The 18807-nt window shown below is 36.6% G+C and overlaps 1 protein-coding gene across 3 annotated transcripts in view; it reads right to left on the reverse strand.

Annotated features, from left to right (window-relative positions):
• Positions 1-310: 310 nt before the first annotated feature.
• Positions 311-18807, reverse strand: part of DST (dystonin) — a 314470-nt gene continuing 295973 nt past the window's right edge. For all 3 annotated transcript variants that reach the window (XM_026073126.1, XM_026073127.1, XM_026073128.1), the window contains 12 exons: positions 18217-18405; positions 17320-17449; positions 16239-16402; positions 15770-15932; positions 14111-14265; positions 13868-13942; positions 12978-12995; positions 9744-9861; positions 6207-6406; positions 5653-5763; positions 2766-2889; positions 311-1358 (listed from right to left, as the gene is read on the reverse strand). In XM_026073126.1, coding sequence (XP_025928911.1) covers positions 1093-1358; positions 2766-2889; positions 5653-5763; positions 6207-6406; positions 9744-9861; positions 12978-12995; positions 13868-13942; positions 14111-14265; positions 15770-15932; positions 16239-16402; positions 17320-17449; positions 18217-18405 — 1713 coding nt within the window. In that variant the 3' untranslated portion in view covers positions 311-1092. The remainder of the gene's footprint in view (positions 1359-2765; positions 2890-5652; positions 5764-6206; positions 6407-9743; positions 9862-12977; positions 12996-13867; positions 13943-14110; positions 14266-15769; positions 15933-16238; positions 16403-17319; positions 17450-18216; positions 18406-18807) is intronic.

Here is an 18807-nt window from a genome sequence, read left to right on the forward strand (position 1 = left end):
TTTCACTGACAAGAAGGGTAACTGAATTACTCTTTATGCCTTTCATACATTGTATAGAAATATCACATTTTAATATGGAGAAAATAATTGTCAACACACAATAATTACATATAATTTCATATGATCCAATATGTGCAATTTAGTGTTTTATTAAACAAATACAGTAGCTAACCAAAATCTGATTGCTGATAATTGGAAATTACATTAAAGTCTATGTTCCTGGGGTAATTATTGGTCATTTAAAATGATTTATGCCCTAAAACATAATGCAGAAAATGATTTTCCTGTGAAATAAGAAATACAATAGAAATAAAGTTAAGGGACGTGTTTATTTCAGAGCTTTCTGCAAGCAAAATTGCTTTGATACAAAATGAGTTCAATGATACAGTGCTACCATCCACTCAAGCAAAAGAAAACCTCACATTTACATGAATGCACTTTATATTGATATTCTTACAGAATAATAATTCAAATATCCAGAATGTGTCTGGCCTTATTGAAAGCAATGGCACAGAAATGCTGCAAGGTATTGGAGTATCATATTACTGGCAAGTGCTTAATTAACTCTGTGAGTTCTCTGAGAGATGCTGTATAAATAAGGGTATTGTGAATGTGTTCTTGTATTCCTTAGTACTTCTGACATACATTCTTTAGTCTTTGTTTAGTTGGATCAAAATGTGTAATTGTGACTTTTGGCTTTTTCTTTTTTAAAGAAAAATCATGAGGTATCCTTTACTGTTGACTAACGACATAGTGAAAGACCTATTTTATTCAGGCTGCAGAGACTTACTGTACATTCAGTACACTGTGCATTTAGTAATTATTTTTAGTGTACTTTCTACACATTACTGTGTACAATTGTTAGTTTACATTAAAACTCTTCCCCCTTCTCATAGGATATGGCATAAACAAAAACAAATCTGACAAAAATTATACACATACAATAAGAAGACAAGTACACAAATAAGGCCATCTGCAGAATTAAAAATCCACCTCTTGCGATATTTCACAATAATTTCTACATAATATTTTACATCTTACAAACTTAAATACTTAATGCAAAAGGAAAAGACCTTTATGGAGCCAATCATATTATCTCTTCAAGGACTTGTCCAATTTGCTGGCTAGTGGCCTTCTTTGGGGAGTTGGAATTTTAGAAGGCTTGGCTGATCCTGGCCGAGAACCTGCTCGGGGTGTCGGTCTGCTTGTAGCAGGAACAGTCTCTGACATATCTGAGCATACAGACTGGATTTCTGAAATGTCAAAGTCAGATGCATCACTGCCTCGGCGGCTACTTGACCTGCTGCCAGCCTTGCTTCCTGCTCGGCTTCCAGGTCTACTTGGAGTTCTTCTGGTTTCTAAAAAGAGAAAAAGTATTACAGGTAAGGATGGAAAGAGTGTGCGTATCTTTGGCAATTTCAGAAGCTACTTGGTGCACAAACTAAACTTTAGACCTCTGCAGGCAAACTAGGTGATCATCAGGGTTCGCCTTGATATTAAACAACAGCATAAAACAATGCTGTTATCTCCCACTAAAGAGAAGGAAATGAGAGATCAAATGCTGAGACACAGGTAATTCAGTCACTAGCCCATCTCACAAAAATGTATTATCCTGGCAACTTTTCTTGATCTATTAGACATGCAGTGTATGTTTACTAAACAGCCTTTCCTCTACCATTTTCTCAGCTATGAATCAGAAGAATTCAACATCTAGCATCTTCATACATACCATTTCTGGATATATACCTTTGAGATGCAGATGAAAATGCACTCTATTTTTAAATGTGTACTCCCAATTTTTTAAATCAAAATCATATAGTCAAAAGCCACAAGTAAAAGAAGGAAAAACATTCCCCAATCAAAGGAATGAGTAAATGAGCTCTCTGCGAGTCTGCTAAAGTGAAAGCCTGTCCAAACAATGTGCTATGAAGAAAAAAAACACAAGAATCTWAGACAGAAAAACATTAATGTGGTTTTTCATAATTTTCTAATTATTGAATCTTTCTGATCCTGACAAACCTGGTTCCCTGTATGTACAAAGAATGCCAAGTTGAAACTGAAATCTTAGGTGGTTCATTTTTTTCAAATCAGTAATAATTTAAAAGATACGTACTATCTGAACAGGATTTTTCAGTACTGCTCAACATGCAGTATTCTGCAGAGTTTAAGACTAGAGGGAAAGCTAGTAGTGCTATCTTCTGTTCTAACCATCTAACTCTTTCCCTTGTGCAGAACTGCTCTGAGGCTCCCAGAAGAGTACAGCTTCACTACTTCCTGTTTTTATATACCATTTTAAAAATCTTGATGGGATATTCTATTAATAGGGTCATCTACAGATGCTACCTGCAGTTCTTCTTTCAGAAGAAAGAGACAAGTTATGATGACTACTTACTCTCCATCACATTTGAGCATAATTTGGATACTGTCAAGTATTTAACACTTTGTTTTTTAAGTAAATGCTTCTTTCTTAGTTCCTTAGGCGGATACACTGGACATACCATGGTCAAAAAGTTTGCCGTTCACAACTTGGCACATCCAGGGCTGAATGTACCTGCTCTACAGTGTTGTGAACCGTGTGAATGGAGGACCATTATCCTGACTATATGCACCATCAGCAATACTAATGTGGAGACAGCAGGACTATGACCCCTCCCACTTTTCTGACACCTCTTCCTCACACCCTAACGGGCCTGAGAGTATTCAGTGGGAAAAGCACAGTTTTCAGCAAACAGTAGATCAAGCTCTAAAGTCTAAAGTTTGCTCACCTGCAAACTGAGCTCTAACTCTGGTAGCTGCTGTTGACAGTATGCCGCTGTCTTCTCCAGAGTGGAAACCCTTCCCTGATAGATATCCCGGCAATCTGAGTTTACTCCCTTGAATTGGCGTTCCCTATGCAGAAAAGATATAGTTGTTTCAATTGACACTACTGAAGATAAGGTCTAGTGTTAAGCAGCAGATAGCTTGGCATACGATCATCTTAACATTAACGATGAATCTAAAATACTGGTGTGAGTCACTAAGGACATTTTTTGTTTTGAACATCGCTTTAGCAGTTAATATTTGAAGTAGTCCAAATGTAAAAAAATAAAAATAAAAAAATAAAAAAATCACCCAACAGTCTGCTTGGCATTAATATTTTAGCATTCTTTGTGTATGTATCAATTCATATATAAAAAGAGAAAGGCTGTCCTCTTATAATTAGTCAAACATAAGATTAGTTGATGGTACATGACTTAAATTAACAGAACAAATGGCTAAGGTTTTTTGTCTACGAAAACTGATCATCATTCTGACTGCAGTTATAGGTGGTGAATATATTTGTTTCAATTTTGTAATTATCTTGATGGTAAAACAAAACTACAAGATTTCAACCCTTTTTCAGCAAAGCAAAAAAAAAAGGACCTAATTCAGAAAGTTCTTGTTGTCAGTACATTGTCTGAAATCTCTGCTTCATAGCTTTATCTTGCTTGTTTTCTGGTTTGTGGAATGAGAACCTGATTTGCTATTAGTCCCAAATGGAAAGATTTCTTTCAAAGTCACTACAATTAAATCCTCAACTCTCAAATTTCCTTTCAAAGAAGTGGAAAACTACAGCAATTGTATCAATTAAATCAACATAAGAATACTAAGGAATTATCCAAAAAGAAGAACAAATACTGCAATGATGAGTACAGCACTTTAGGTGGCCTAGACCTGAGGATCCTGTGTTATGTGCCTTTGATCCCCATACAGTGCGGTGTAGAATTAGGTACCTAAAAAACAAGGTTCATCACCATGCACTGGGAGCCACCTAGAGCTAAGAACAGAGAGGAGGTCCAATAGAGGGCCTGCCTGGCAGATGCTTTTGGCCCTCTGCCCAGTAGGGCCAGTTCTGGCACATCTGGAAAAAGAACATACAGAGCAGACAAGCTGCTCTTTCTGACAGGGATGGTCACAATACCGAACTCTCTTTTAAAGCCAAGTATAAAGGCTTCACAGGCTACCAGTGTCCAGGTGGCCATACCTTGGAAATCTCTGCTATACAGAGACTACTTGGGAGGATAGAGAGAAAGGCAACTCTCTTCATTACCCTAGGTGAAGCTGTTGCCCTTTGTAGAAGAGACTGGGACAGAATCCTTGGGCCAAGGAGAAAAAGAGATCAAGTTTGTTCTTCAGTTGAGCCCTAAAACCAAAGGCAGTCTACACTGCCTTAGATAACCACTCTCATGAACAAAAAATACTTCTGAATGTCTCAGAAATCCACTAAAACTGACCCCAACCCCGCTTGTTCCATTTATAATCTTAAACCATGGATTTTTATGTAATAAAAGTTCACTGAAACTGTACACAGTAGTGACAACAGGTGAGAAATATAGTGCCCCCATCTGAAATCAGTGCCAACTGTTTTCAGTTCAGTGTGATTCAGTGAAAACAAGGCAGCTTTCCATGCCTATAAACCCTGCACATTTCTCATGAATCTTTAAGGTACCATCAATTAACCTTATAATTTAGTTACCACCTAAGAGATCAAAGAAAATAAAAGAGTATATTAGAAACTGACAATTGATTCAACTTTGTGGTATTGATAATCATTTTAAGCAACAGTCCTGCGTACTGGAAGTGATATAGAGACGCCTGCAGTGCACACAAATAACACACCCACTCACACAGAAAGACGGAGTGAAAAGTTTGTTACGCATCTTAAAGCCACGCAGAGGTTATGTAAACGTAGCACTGGAAGGTGTCAAATGAATAGCAATAGAAGTCAAAGTACAGATTTGTGAAGAACAGATGCAACAGAGGTTATAGCAGAGCAAGCTTCCCTGCAGTAAGCCATCTATCTAATCCAGGGCAAGAATAACTTTGACAACTGAAAAGTCAGTTTGCAGTCTGACCAAGCTGCAATCTTTTCACTGACTGTAGTGACATTAGAGAAGACACTATGGCTCCAAGCCCATTCAAATTTTGGTCATTCAGCTTGATTGCCAGTACAATCCTAATTGCTATGCTAGCAGTTTCTCTGTAACTCATGGGCTGGAAATAAAACCAAAGCTCATTTCCTATAAGTCATCAAATAGCTATCTTATTAGAGCAACAATTGGTCATTACCGCCCTAAACTAAGCTCTCAAGTGCTGGAAAGATTTATCCACCACAGTCAGTCTTTTGTGCCATCTTGCTCACAGTGACCAGGTATTTCTTCATTTAGTGATTTTGTATTGGAGATCATAATTTATTAATCTCATTCCTACAGTTCTTGAATATTATGGTACATTATAAACTCAAAGAAGAATTTTAGGAAAAGACAATCTGTGAAGTATATGAAATGCTATACAAAGAAAAGGATTGGATTTTTCTATATTTACTCATACTGTTCATTGCATACTCTTATGTACAACTCTGTGATTTATTATTAATCAGTTGTACTTCAAGCATGAATTCATTGAGGCTGAGTTTTCCTAAAAGTCAAAAAACAGAACAAACAGAACATCAAAGAAAGACTGAGGAAAAAAGGAAAGGAAAGAAATAATTTCACGAAGGCCTAAAATAAAGACAATGTACTAATATGCAAGAGATACTGAAGCTCTGAAGCACTGAAACTCTAGTGACTGTTAGTGAAGTGACAGTTTTAATGAAGAAAGGTCATTAGACTAGGATCTCTGTCCTTACTGTACCTCTGCAGATGACCCTTGATAGTCTGAAGATTCTGGTGGCTTAGAAGGAGTTGACGTTTTGCTGTTTGTCAACCATGGTTTACCATAGTTGCGTGTTAAATGATGGGATGTCTGTATGAAACAATGGTAAATCAAAATATGAAGGACAGTAGGTGGGAAACAATGTCACGGAGAATACCCATGCTACAGGAAGATCAAATCTCACAGTAGAAATAAAAACTAAGCAGAAAGAGTTGATGACAAATGTTCTGAGAAGTGGTGATGGCAGAGCTTATTTCTTATTAAATGGAGAGGTTCTTTGATCTTTCAGAGCTTATTCCCAAATTGCCAGTTAGCTCATGTAACACCTTAAACATAAAGAATTCTTCTATTCCACTGCAAAAGAACAGAAGTAGAGGAAGTACACTGAAAACATTTCTCAGATCCTCCAAAACAATGAAATAAAATTGAGATACTTCCTCCCTATCGGCTAGTGAAAACAGCGGTACTGCTTGAGCCAGAAACAATCTCCACCCCATTGGTTAACCAGTAYGGTTTTGTATGTTTCTCCTTACCTTGGGTGTACTTGTAGCAACTGCTTGTGGGGCTGCTGCCTGGCCAGCCTGACTTGACAACGATGTAGATCTGTTGGGAGAAGCACCCCTTGAAGAGGGTCGTGATCTACGGCCCCTCGGTCGGAAAGCTGCCATGCTCTGACTGGCACCATCTGCCAAAATGAACTTTTCACGCAGCTCCACATTTGTCCTCCCTTTAGCTGCACATCAAAGAAAGGTGTTGATTTAGTCAGATATGAAAATTGTCACAAGGCTGTTTATTGATATTTTTGCCATGCCAACTCCAACACATTTTAAGGATAAATAAAATGCATTACTGTGCAATGCATTTATTTTGGACACAAAAGAGTTTATGTGCAGAACTTGCTTATTCTAATACTTTATGCCAGCAGGAATGAACCACTGTCAAAGGAAGTCAGCGTGATAATGGAATGCTCAACGTGCTAAGTCATTGTTAATCAATCAACTATTAATACAGAGACGCAACCTGAAGAGCAGTTTTGCTAACTCTACAGCTACTCATAATAAATAATACTTGTTTGGATGTTCCAGGAGAAATTGATATGTACAAATTACAGGAAAGCAGCAAATATATTTATTCTAAACTATGAAATTATGTAGTTTGGCAACATGCAATGATGAACATAAATCCAAAACTATAATGAGGTAATTAGTGGCCAAGCACTCACACACACATACAAACACATGTAAGAGAATGTTCCAAAAGAATAGATGCAAGACATGTTAGCATTTAACTGTGTCAGTTTGAATGACAATTGTTTTTGAAACACTCTTCAAGCGTGTCAAAAAAATCAGCTCGCAAAGCACCAGCCCATGTAGAAACACATCAAGCTAAATGTGATGGGTGAAGCATATTGTTAAAAATATATATATTTAAAAAGTAGGAAGGAAATGAAGAGAAAGGAGAAGAAGAAGAGGAGACAAAGAGAGGGGTTTGCCAACCTATAGTAGGCTGAGTGGTAATTGAAGAGTTTGATTCCGAACGTAACATTTTACTCCCGTGATGATGAACTAGAAAAAATGACACAGGATATGGGTCACATTAAAGAAAATCGTTAGCAGGAGAAGAAATCAAGTACAGCAGCTGCATATGCAAGAGACTCAGAGCACCAGGCCAAAAGACAGAACTCAGAGCAAAAGTTGTTTCTAAGTGCTCTGAGATGAGCTCTTAAAGTTCCCCTAAGCAAAAAGGAAATAGTGCTTGAATAGACTCAGCTGTAGTCCCAAGTATACTTGTGTAACAGAGACACTTATCTGCTGACATAAAGAAGTAATATAAACTAAAACTGTTTTACATAACTAGGCCCAGTACATTTTAAGCTGTTTGTCACAAGAGTTCTCTGAAATGCCAGTTATTTGAATACAGGAGGAGCTCTTGGTGAAAATGCAGATTTGCTGCACAAAGTGCTTAAGGAAAAGTCTGAACCTGCATCACTGACATCATTGGCTACTTTGAATCACTGACTTCAACAGGATTATGTATCCTGACTAGGATTATGTACTTATGTACAACTTCCAGTGTCTGGTTTAATAGAGATTAGTATTCCTTCAACCCATTGTGTTGACTTATGCATCTGCTCGTGTACTTCCCGTGAAAAAGGGGTAAGGTACGACAGCAAATATAGCGGTACATAAAATACAAGGTCTGTGAAAGAAGAGGGGAGCAAAGAGACAGTAAATAAAGTTCTAAAGGCCTCTTTATCTGAGGTTAGAGTAATAAGGACTACTAATCAACTACTTAGGTGGTTATTAATTATTGTAGCTGTCACTGTCAGCCAAAGTAGGACGCAGAATAACAACAGCCTACCTGTCAGTAGAGCTGAGAAAAATGTTTGGGATACATCAAAAATAATCACATTAAACCTTTAATGAAGCTGGATATTTTGACATCAGGCACATTTGATTTTCCACTACCTTGCACTTTGGAGGAATATAAGTAAAAAGCTATAAAGTAATGATGGCTCTGCAGGCATAAATGTCTGTACAATAGTAGTGGGTACGGAATCAGGTACTAAATTTCAATTTAGCCTGTGGTCCAACACTAATAGATGTTGAACTAACATATGTAATGGCACTGTTACATTTATTTAATAATCCATATATACAATAGGTTGGTAAACCAAAGGTTTATTTTTAATATTACTGAAAAAAATAACAGATGACATCACAGGATTTTTTTCCTATGCTGGTTATGGTAGTTCCTTTATGATACTTACAAGAAGTTTTATGGTGCCTTTTATGCTCATGGGCAAAGGTCTCTAAGCCTGAGAGGCACATTGTGTCAGTCCTTACAGGGTTCCATGGTAGCTTTTTTTTTTGGTTTAATATCCTTATCTTACCATGACAATTGCTACAAATACAAGCTGTCCACCTGCTCAAGGTCTGTATCTAAGTGTCTGGAATCCCAAAAGCTGAAGCTGTGTCACACAACTGTCACCAAGATAAGGTCTGTAGGACAAGTGATCTCTCAGTCTTCCCCACTTTGCTTGCTTCTGCCTTGAACTCTTCTGTGCTATTCTCACACTGATACAATATTGATTGTAAATCTACAGAAGCTTTACGAGGTAAATCAGAGTAAATTTAACACTACTAGCTAAGTGGATAGAATTACCTAGTTACATAATGTTAGCTCACTCTGAACACAAATAGTCACTTTTTGCAATTTTACTGCTTTTTTTTTACTGCCTTTTTTTTTTTTTTTTTGCAAGTTTGATTTGCATCTCTCCTAGCACCTTCACAATTGGTTTCTTTTCTGTCTCCCCTTGTTCCTCCAAGAATGGTGCCAGACAGAGCCTACTTCCACACTACAGAGGTAGGCTGTCTGACAGAAGAAGATCCCCCATTAAGGTGCTGTCTGCTGATAGAACAATGCATTTGATATAACTGCCCTAGAGGGCATGGAGATAGAGCACTCCCTACTTCCCTAGAACAAAAAGTCTTCCTGATCAGAGCATTTTCCACTCACTTGGTACAAGGTCCAGGGCTCTGCAAAGTGGTTCTGGGGAGAATGCCAATGAAAAGTCAGGGCTACAAAGGCAGAGGCTGAGAGCCTGTGTGCAGCCACTGGCCAGAGAGGTTTCTTTTTTTTCCCTGGTTACTGTTTTTGATTTGATTGCCTTATTTTGATTTATGGCATTAAAACTTCTCTCCTGCTGAGAGGATTTTATTAGACATTTCTGTGTTATTTCTGCCAAGTCATACAAGCAGCTTCCATGCCGTAAACTCTGTTTGGGCTAAGTTCAATTTTTAGTTACACCACTCTGAAACTGGAGGAACTGCGTAGAAGACACTGCAGTTATTCTAGACACACATCAGTGCAAGTGAACAGGATCTGAACCATGGGATTTAAAGTTTACAAAAACAGAACATTATGGGACATTTAATGAGTTGGTGTTTACAGGACTGGCATTTTATACAATTCAATCTCTAATTTGAGACAAAGAACAATACTACTCTTGACAGTGACTGTATCCAAATAATTATCTGCACGTCCATTTTAACAGTCTTGTTACATACCCCTGCAAGGATCATTTTTCACTAAGAACTCGTCAAGTGCCATCCAGCCACCTCCAACACGAACCATGACTGTACTTCTTAGGATACGAACAAGCCGCAGTTGTTGAGAGTCACCAAACTGCAATAAGAACAAACAATATTCTGAGGCTCTCAGTCATTCTTAAAAGATAACAGATGCATTTCAATGCTGATGGGTTAAAAGTCAGACTTTTAAAAAGTTTATTTTGATATTTAATTATTAGTAAATGCTAAAAACTCAGATTTATTTAGGCAGATTATTAAAGCTGTTAAGATTTCAAATCAAATGCTGCTGCATTAATCCAAAGGAGATGGCAGAATGGTAAGAAAGAATCTCAGGTTTAATTTTGTGCTTGATTCTCAAATCTCTGATTTTAGGAAGGAAGCAAAATTAGTAACACAGTCATTTAATTGATTGTGATCTGCATTAGTGAAAATTAATGAAGACTTATTCACATTATTTCATTATTAAAATCTTAAGCAAACTCTCTTCTGCAACCATCTGATTTTTAATGAAGTCAGTTGAAAAGAAGGCAGTATTGCTTTAAATGATCAGTAAGTGGGCTGACAATTCATTACAAGAGTGTTGCACTGTTCCATCAACTGATTCATTATAGGGATATTTTCAGGTATAGTGTTGATACTGCTCACATATAGCTAGGTCCATGTGGAGAAGGGAACATTAAGAGAGCCATGAGTGATCTTTAGCTCCCATAATTGTCCTTTGCTATAAGCTGTTTGTCGCCCCTCTGTCTGCACACCGAGGTTCTTCAGAATTCAGACATGCACAAAAAGCCTGTTTCATACTAACTCTTGAGTTATACTAGCCAATTCTTCCTTTGGGCTGATGGCTAAACCTAAGGTATCTTTTGCTCTTGTAGACTGTATAACAAAACCTGTATGAAGTACCTCAGTTTAAATCTGTATCAAGAAAAAGTGATCAAAATGTTGACCCCATGATCTCACAAAAGCTAACCAGAAAAATTCAGTACTTTTTAGATGATGCCACTAAAGCATTTATTTGATAGCAGATCATTAGGCCAAGTGTAGTGCTCTGACACGCAAGTATGCAGAGCACTCGATGAAACCAAAGGAGTCAAATACACATCTTTGGAAAAATCTTTGACCCTTGGAGAAGGCTGACCATAGTTCAGCATACCTACTTGCTCCAGTGAGGGGACTGAAATGCTTTAAATGCAAATCACACAAACGTGCTACCTACCTGTTAAATGAGTTTAGTTGTTTGATACTGCTTAAGCCAAGGAGAGAGAATAAGATTAAAGGAATATTACTTTTAGGAACCAAATAAAAGCAAAGCTTGCCACCTAATAATAAAAATTTTTGTTATGAATGAGAAGATTCAAATGAGCATTATCTGTAAAGGTTTTTTTTATAATGCATTCAATATGTGCATAACAAAGAACCATTCTACATATGTAGAACAAAGAAACAAAAAATGGCATCCAAATCTATGCCATTTATTTTCATTGGCTTGTTTCAAAAGAGATTTTTTTTCTAAAAATCCTAACGAACCTCTCTTTTTTTCCTTTTCTTCCCCCCTACCATCCCAGCTTAATTCTCCATTTAAACTCTGTCAGACAATTAGACCAAGGGTCAGACAGTATCCTTTGGAAACTGTCTAGGCTACAGTTAATTCAGACAGTGGGGCTTCTGGAGAATTAGCACAGAGGCATCTCTCAAGGCATTTTTCTTAACAGTAACTCAGACCATTTCCCTATTAAAATAGGCTGGATATCAATTTTCCTTGAACAATATTTACTGTTGTTTCAAATGATTAAAAATCAAAAGTACAAACATTAGGATAAATACTTAAAGGAAGTCTTAATATATATATTAAGACTTAATATATATATAAGTCTTAATATAATACTTAAAGGAAGTTACAAAAAACTCTGCTCTTGATGACAGCCATGTATCACCACTGTCACTAGAGAAAACTCAGCCAACCTGCTGTAGTTGCTTTATGCAATGATGCTGTTTTGCACCAGTAAAAGTCAGATGCTACCCAGAATGCTGTATTTTTCCCAGATCTGCGAGTACAGATCTCAGATAAGAGGATTAACATCACTTTCAAATAGTCTTTTCAAATCAAGGCTTTATATGTGGAGGACATTTTAAAATGTCACTTAGATATATTATTTGAGACATGTAGAAAGATTATCCACTGCTCTTTGTGCTTTCTTCTATACTTCAGCAGGCTTTGTCAGTAACTGAGAATGCAACAGCTGCATCTGCAACATTCCTAGATTTAAAATGGTGAATGCTGCTAACACTAGCATATCCAGAATGGATCTGAAATATTGTTGTCTTTAAAAGAACATGAATAAGATACTAATGATATCAGGTACCATTTGGGCAAGCCATTTCCATTCTTACCAGGAAAGCAAGATTTAGCAATTTAACAAGTTGTGTATCAGTATATACCACAGGAGTAAGTGAGCACTGTTTAGCATTTCTGCCCTGTTTCATTGTAGGGTACCACTGCAACCTGACTCACTGATGACCCAACTGACAAGCAGTATACAAATAGTATTCTTAAACACAGTTACTATACACTATAGATTTGCCATAACTCTTTGGAAGCACTTTGGAATAGGAAATAGTCTAAATTGGAGTATCAAGTTTATTTTGCCTGTTTCCAAAATATGTACTTAATAATTCACTTTGTTAACATATAATATATGAACAATCAACTAGATTCTTAATCAGACTGCTTAATTGCAGAGGCATTTTTTTCAAAATGAAAGTTTTTTCATCTTGAGTTGCAGTAAATGAGTAGTATGACATTGGGATCTGTGTTTTCAGTGAATAGGCTTAATCAGTTAACCTAAAAATCATAACATGGTATCTTGAGGTATTCTGCTACAAAACTGAAAATGGATAAAAATACTATTTTTAAATTACAGTTTAAATGTGCAAGATTTTTACTATGTGAATTGCTGCTGACCATTATCTGGTTCCTTTAAAAGTAATCTCCTTAATGAAAAAATGGTCAAAGAAAGCAGGGTGGTGGGGCTCCTCAGAAAAGGTATGCTCCATAGCATTGAAAGGAATACCACAGCTGACCAGCAGTGAATTAGCTGAAGATGAAAGGATGGCAAGAGGACTGACCATTGCAAGCTTAAATCACTACACATTAGCGCGGGGCAGGAGGAAAAAAAGAGAAACTTCATAACACATTCCACTGGTTTATACCTGATTTCCCAGGAAGAACTGATAAGAAATGAAAAATGGAAGAAAGACACGATTAGTTTACAGGAAATTCTCTACATGACTCTAAACACATGCAAACTAACACATTAGACATTCTGAATAAGTATCTAGTTCAGAGATGAGCAGGTAGYTAGCTCTCCAGAGACTGAATATTGAAGACTTCTCAAGGCCTTTGTTTCCTTCCCGTTGCTGTTTGTGTGGTCTTTTAAATTCATCTAAGAGTATTTAATAAGCTCTCTCAGCCAAAAACTACGTATCTCATCTGAAATTGTTCTGGTTATTGAGTCTAGGGGTAGCAAATACTTCTCTACAGTGTGATACATTTGTTTGGATTTTTCTTCTGTGATCTCAATAGTTCTGCAGATATCTAACACATTGCTTGCACTTCTACAGATGAAGAAAGAGTGTGCGCCAATAAAATGACAAGGGGGGAGTGAAAGTGATAGAAAACACTTTGGCCAAACATTTTTGAAGTACAACATAATACCATAGATGAAAATATCAGTCGATGTTTTTATGATACTAAAAGAAAACCAGCTACAGTTTAAACACTTTGGCTATTCAGACAATAAGTTTGGATTTGAAGGACCTGTTTTATTTATGTATGTATGCAGTTAGCTTTTGAAAATTCCCATACATTGAAAATAGCTTCTGTAGTTTCAGCAAAAATTAATAAATGCAGCAGCATTTATCTATATTATTAGCCTGTATGTTCTAATAAGAAAAATTTATACAAAACTGAGACAAACTGAAAGTAAGAAAAATGTCATACAAGATTTCTGTAAATGAATATAACCTAATTCCTTGCATAGCCATGTCATATGGAGAATCTTTAAGCTGAAAGAGCAAAGAAGGTCCTTAGTAAGACTTACCCTGTACTTGTTATCCCCAATCTGTTCCACTTGAAATCGCTTTGCACATTTACATTTAGCTACCTGCCTTGTAACCTGAAAAAAATCACAACTGGATAATTACTTTACTGCTAATATCACATTTCTGAAAGACTTATGTAATTGGAAAACTGCAAATTATATTGACAGGAAAATCAAATTAAATATTAAAGAATGTGACTACAGTAGAATAGGATTTGCTATCTATGAAAGCAGAAAGCGTACCTCATCTTCAATTTTGTCAGCATCTGTGAGAGGCTTGTATGCATCTTTGTTTGGATGAAGAGCTGCTACAAATTCGTAATAGTCAATATATCCATCACCATCTCTATCAAAAATGTCCGCAACAGCACTCATTTCAAGTCGGCTTGTTGGGAATTCTGTAAGACAAAAGACAACAGAAGGTAAGATTTTGGCTTTTCAATCCCATTACAATGAATGGCTTTATCACAGATCTTAAAAGTTTTAAGGAACTAGGTGGAAGATAATGTTTATCAAGATGTCTACAAAATTCAAAGGAGTAAAAGAATCTTTCTGAAAAAAAGAACGGATCTCCCGTGTTACCTAGATTTTGTATAAAAATGAATATCATAGTGTGGCTTGAGAAGCGAGGCACAAGAGAGGGCACAGATGAAATTGTAAGATAGAAATTTTTTGTAGCATTCTTGACCTCCAAAGAACATAAAATACCAGAGATAACAAGATAAATTGCTAGCGAGGAAAGGTCATGGAAGAATTTTAATGCTAATTAGATTTGGAATGCAAGGCTTCCCAATTCAGAAACATGGACAGTGTTTTGTGAAACCCTTCTTTAGATCAAGTTCATTGGCAGCAGAATATTAACCTGCATAAAGATGCTTTATGAAATGGTCAAAGAAAATTTCAGGATGGTCAACAGGGATTAAATCATGGATATTTGGCAGAAACAAGCTGATACCAGCTGAGTTAAATGAGTAAGCTGCATAACCTCTTGGTGGTAATTAGGGATTTTTTCGCAACTTCGGTCAGTCCACGTCAAACAGCTATGGGCATACATATTGATTATATTATCGCATTCCCAAAGCAGGGGAAAAATACCTGTTTTGCAATATTCTCCTACTGAAAAACTTTATCATGAGATGTTAAAAGCAACCCAATTCTGAATCTTCAATGCTAAAAGCAAAAGTGTCCATGACATGAAGGTAAAAGATTGTTTTAAATAGTAGGCCCTTATCTGTTATGAGTCAATACCTAAAGGAAAACATGATCATGGACAGGCACTATGCAGAAGGCTTACATTACCACCAACTGTACATACATAAGGAATATAAATCCAAAAGGAAAGCTAGGAAAAGTCCCTTCCTAGCTCTGATTTGTTGACATTTTGATCCACATTATACAGGTACACAAACATGGTTGTGAGTACAAAAGACAAACACTGGCTTCAGAGATTACATGGTTTCTTTCTGTAATTGCAACTATTCCATTTAGTAAGTACTTTAATAAAAACCGTGTGATTCTTGAGAACTGCTTTTGAAAATTATCTGTAGCTTTTATAAGGTATGTTTTACTATTCTGACTAATCAATGAAATGTAACCACTGAAGTGGCTAGTGCACTGTAGAGATAACAGAATCTAGTAAACTATTAATTAGACAATAGTATAAATGTGCCATTTGTAATCTGATTCACAACGGAAAAGAGTTCTTAGAACTAGAAAGAGTTTCTAGACTCTAGAAATATTTCTAAAGTAAAATAATTATAGTCTAAATTAATTATAATCAATGACTTCAAAGGAGAAATCTGTGACCTTCTAACAAAATGAGCCATGTAGTATACACTATATAGACAATAAGTCATCATGAGATGTCTTGAAGCTTATCATTAAATTAACTTTAAAACTTACTTGAAGAAAGAATTCCATCGATAAATTCCTGTCTTGTTATCTTTCCATCCTGATCTTTATCAATCCTCCTAAAGAAGTCCATCACACGAGACTTCTTATGGTTCATCCACCGCATGTATTTTTTCCTCCAAATATCAAAATCAAAGTTGGCAAATTCTTTCAACTTAATAAAAAAAGAAAAAGAGCTTTTTTCAGTTTAAACAAGTAATTTTAGAAAATCAATGAGAGATATACTATCTGCATTCTTTGAAACAGTTGGCTCTTTAAAACATTTGTATAGGTCCTCAAGAATCTTGACTCGGTTATAATGAGAATGACAACTTTTAAAGAGAAGGTATCACAGTGTTTTCAGCTAGTCATATCACACAACAGAAGTGGAAGGTTTACAGTATTGCCAGTTTGATCCAGGAAATGCAGGGTTAAACAAAATTATGCAGAGCATGTATATTCTGTAGTGTCCTTTGCTGACCTCTTCAAGTCTGTCCAAAGCATCATTAAGTTTTCTTCTTCTTTCCAAGGCCAGAAGCCAGACTTGCTGCCATTTGCTGACTAAAAGGTTTACCCTTGGATTCTTGGTTTCAATTTGTGCCTGGGTTGCTGATGGATATATGCCTGGTGTTGGGGAACGCTTTCCTGTTAAAACACAGTAATATGTAAAAGTCTCACCCAGTTCAAACAAAACAAACATTCATATGAAGGGTACTTGACCTTCCTAAAACTACTCTTTCCTGTCACAAATAATGAGCCCAAATTCTGGTATGATTCTTTCTAATGAGACTTTTGACATTGCTTGGGCAGGACCACATTGTGGTTAAACTATTTAGCTTTTGTCTGGTTAGTGGCAGCTACTACTGGCTGTACCAGTGAAGCTGCACAAGTTAATTAAAATCTTAAAAAACTTTTCTGAGACAGCTTTGCAAAGTAAATAGCATGATTTTAGAAGCAGATTCCAAATGTGTATGGGGAGGTATATCTAAAAATGCAACAGGTCAGTATATATGAAAATACAAAAAGCAAATTCCTAACTTGAAGATTCACTTTCCATTAAACTTGGTTGAACAGAAGACTTCCTAATATAATTCCCATATAATTTCACAGACAGTAAAAGCAAAATTTTGTCCTTACATCTGTGTGTAAAAAAGTTATTTGCACTTTCAAATAATAGTAGGTTGACAAACAATCAACCTGTGCACATTCTTGGAAGTTTATTAGCACATGAAAGTCTACATACAATAAAATACATTTTCAAGAAGTATGGACAAATTTTAAAATGTTATGTTCTTTATATTTTCAGAACGAATTGATACAAATTTAATTCCAGTAAGTGTCATTGTCATATCTTATCTATCAGCATAATTAAAATGCAGTCTGCTATAAAAAGCAGTTTCATCACAATGAAAAATATATGATAATTAGAAAAATCAGCAAAGAGAAAATTTCACCCCATTTCACATGAGTGTTCTGATGCTAACCATACCTGTTAGGTTATTCATAATCAGTCATCAGAGCAATGGTGTATGTAACTTGCCCCAAAATACTTCTTTACTTACTTCCTGCTCTCCCCTTATCAAGGACGGGAATATGAGACTGTACTGGAGTGGGTTCAAGTGCCTTTCTTTTGTAGGTCTTTGTAACCTTATCCACATCAGGTTGTTTTCTGGTCATYTCCTCCATGAAAGTCTGCAATCAAATAGAGGCTGTTTTAATTAAAAATACACAAAAGTGTATTTTTACACCAAAGTTGCAAGATCAGCAATAATGCCAGCCTCACAAAAAAACACAGATAAAGTATTTTTTGTAGGCAAAAAATATCAGCAAAATAAGCTTTTAGTAACACTTTAGGACCACCGTGGCCTGGCTATTAAACATAGCCTAAATCTAAAAACAGTTTGCCAAACTCCTTGATTTCTTAACTGTGTATGGTGAGGTGATGTACAACAGATCTTTGACTCATGAGTTCTCAGCTGTCCTTTCCTGTGCAGACTGCAGGTCACAGAAATGAGATAGCTAAGCTCTGGTGTGTAAGCTGGGGTGTGCTTATGAGCTTTCACTGCACCAGCAGCTCCATCTGGCACTTCATAAAACATATTTTTAAAATACAGTCAGTTAGGCCACACTGCAGCGCTAGTTCTAAGGCAGCACACTACAACATATTTCACATGTTGTGTTTTTTTTGATTATTATCATCCTTGTTCCTACAGGGAGTTCTAGGTTTGCTTTTAGAACAATGCCGCATTGAATGGATGTTTTTGCTTCTTATTTCTTTGTGTTGAATAAACCACAAGCACATCACACACACATAAAACACACACGAGTACCCAGAAAGTGATTCAAGGATTAAAACAGGAAATAGCTAAGCAGATTCACACTCAGTTATGAAGCAAAGTTGAGATGTGAGCATCAGCTGTGAAATGTGTAGGAGACACATGTCACTTAATGTGCCTTACCTGATGCTCAGCTATGAGCGCTTTAACATCCTCAATCTCCTGGGGGATCACCTCTTTATCTTTTTCACTAAGTGTAGTCTCTGCCCACTGCAACCAGGACAACAAGGCTTCCAGCAATTCCTGGTTAGCAATAAGTCCAGCCAGAGCTCCTGCCAGTCTCTGTTGATGCTGTTTAGCCCATGCTAATACCTTGATAAAAGAATTAGTGCATGAATATTGGCACATCYGGAATTCTTTGAAATTTATTTTAAATTGCCACACTAACTGTAAACCCACATCTTCCTCCCATCCTTCTTGATGCTTGATTACCAAAGGTGSCTAGATTACTGAAGGTGCTAGGTGCCTAAAATTCCCAGTTCAACCACACTTTGTCACAGATATGCAAATCTAGGCACTATTAAATGCAGAGAATTGTGAGTTCTGGCAACTTATTAAGGACTTGATCAAACACTATGTATGAGTTAGTGAATCACATAGGACTCGTCGGGGAGGAAGAGGGGGAGCAGTCTTTCTTCCTTCTGGGCATTCCTGAAGCCATACTTTGCTAATACTCGCATTTGTAATGCTACCTTTAGCAGCTGGGCGTGTGGT

The sequence above is a fragment of the Apteryx rowi genome, unplaced genomic scaffold (assembly GCF_003343035.1).
Source record: "Apteryx rowi isolate R43461 unplaced genomic scaffold, aptRow1 scaffold_361, whole genome shotgun sequence".
NCBI lineage: Eukaryota > Metazoa > Chordata > Aves > Apterygiformes > Apterygidae > Apteryx > Apteryx rowi.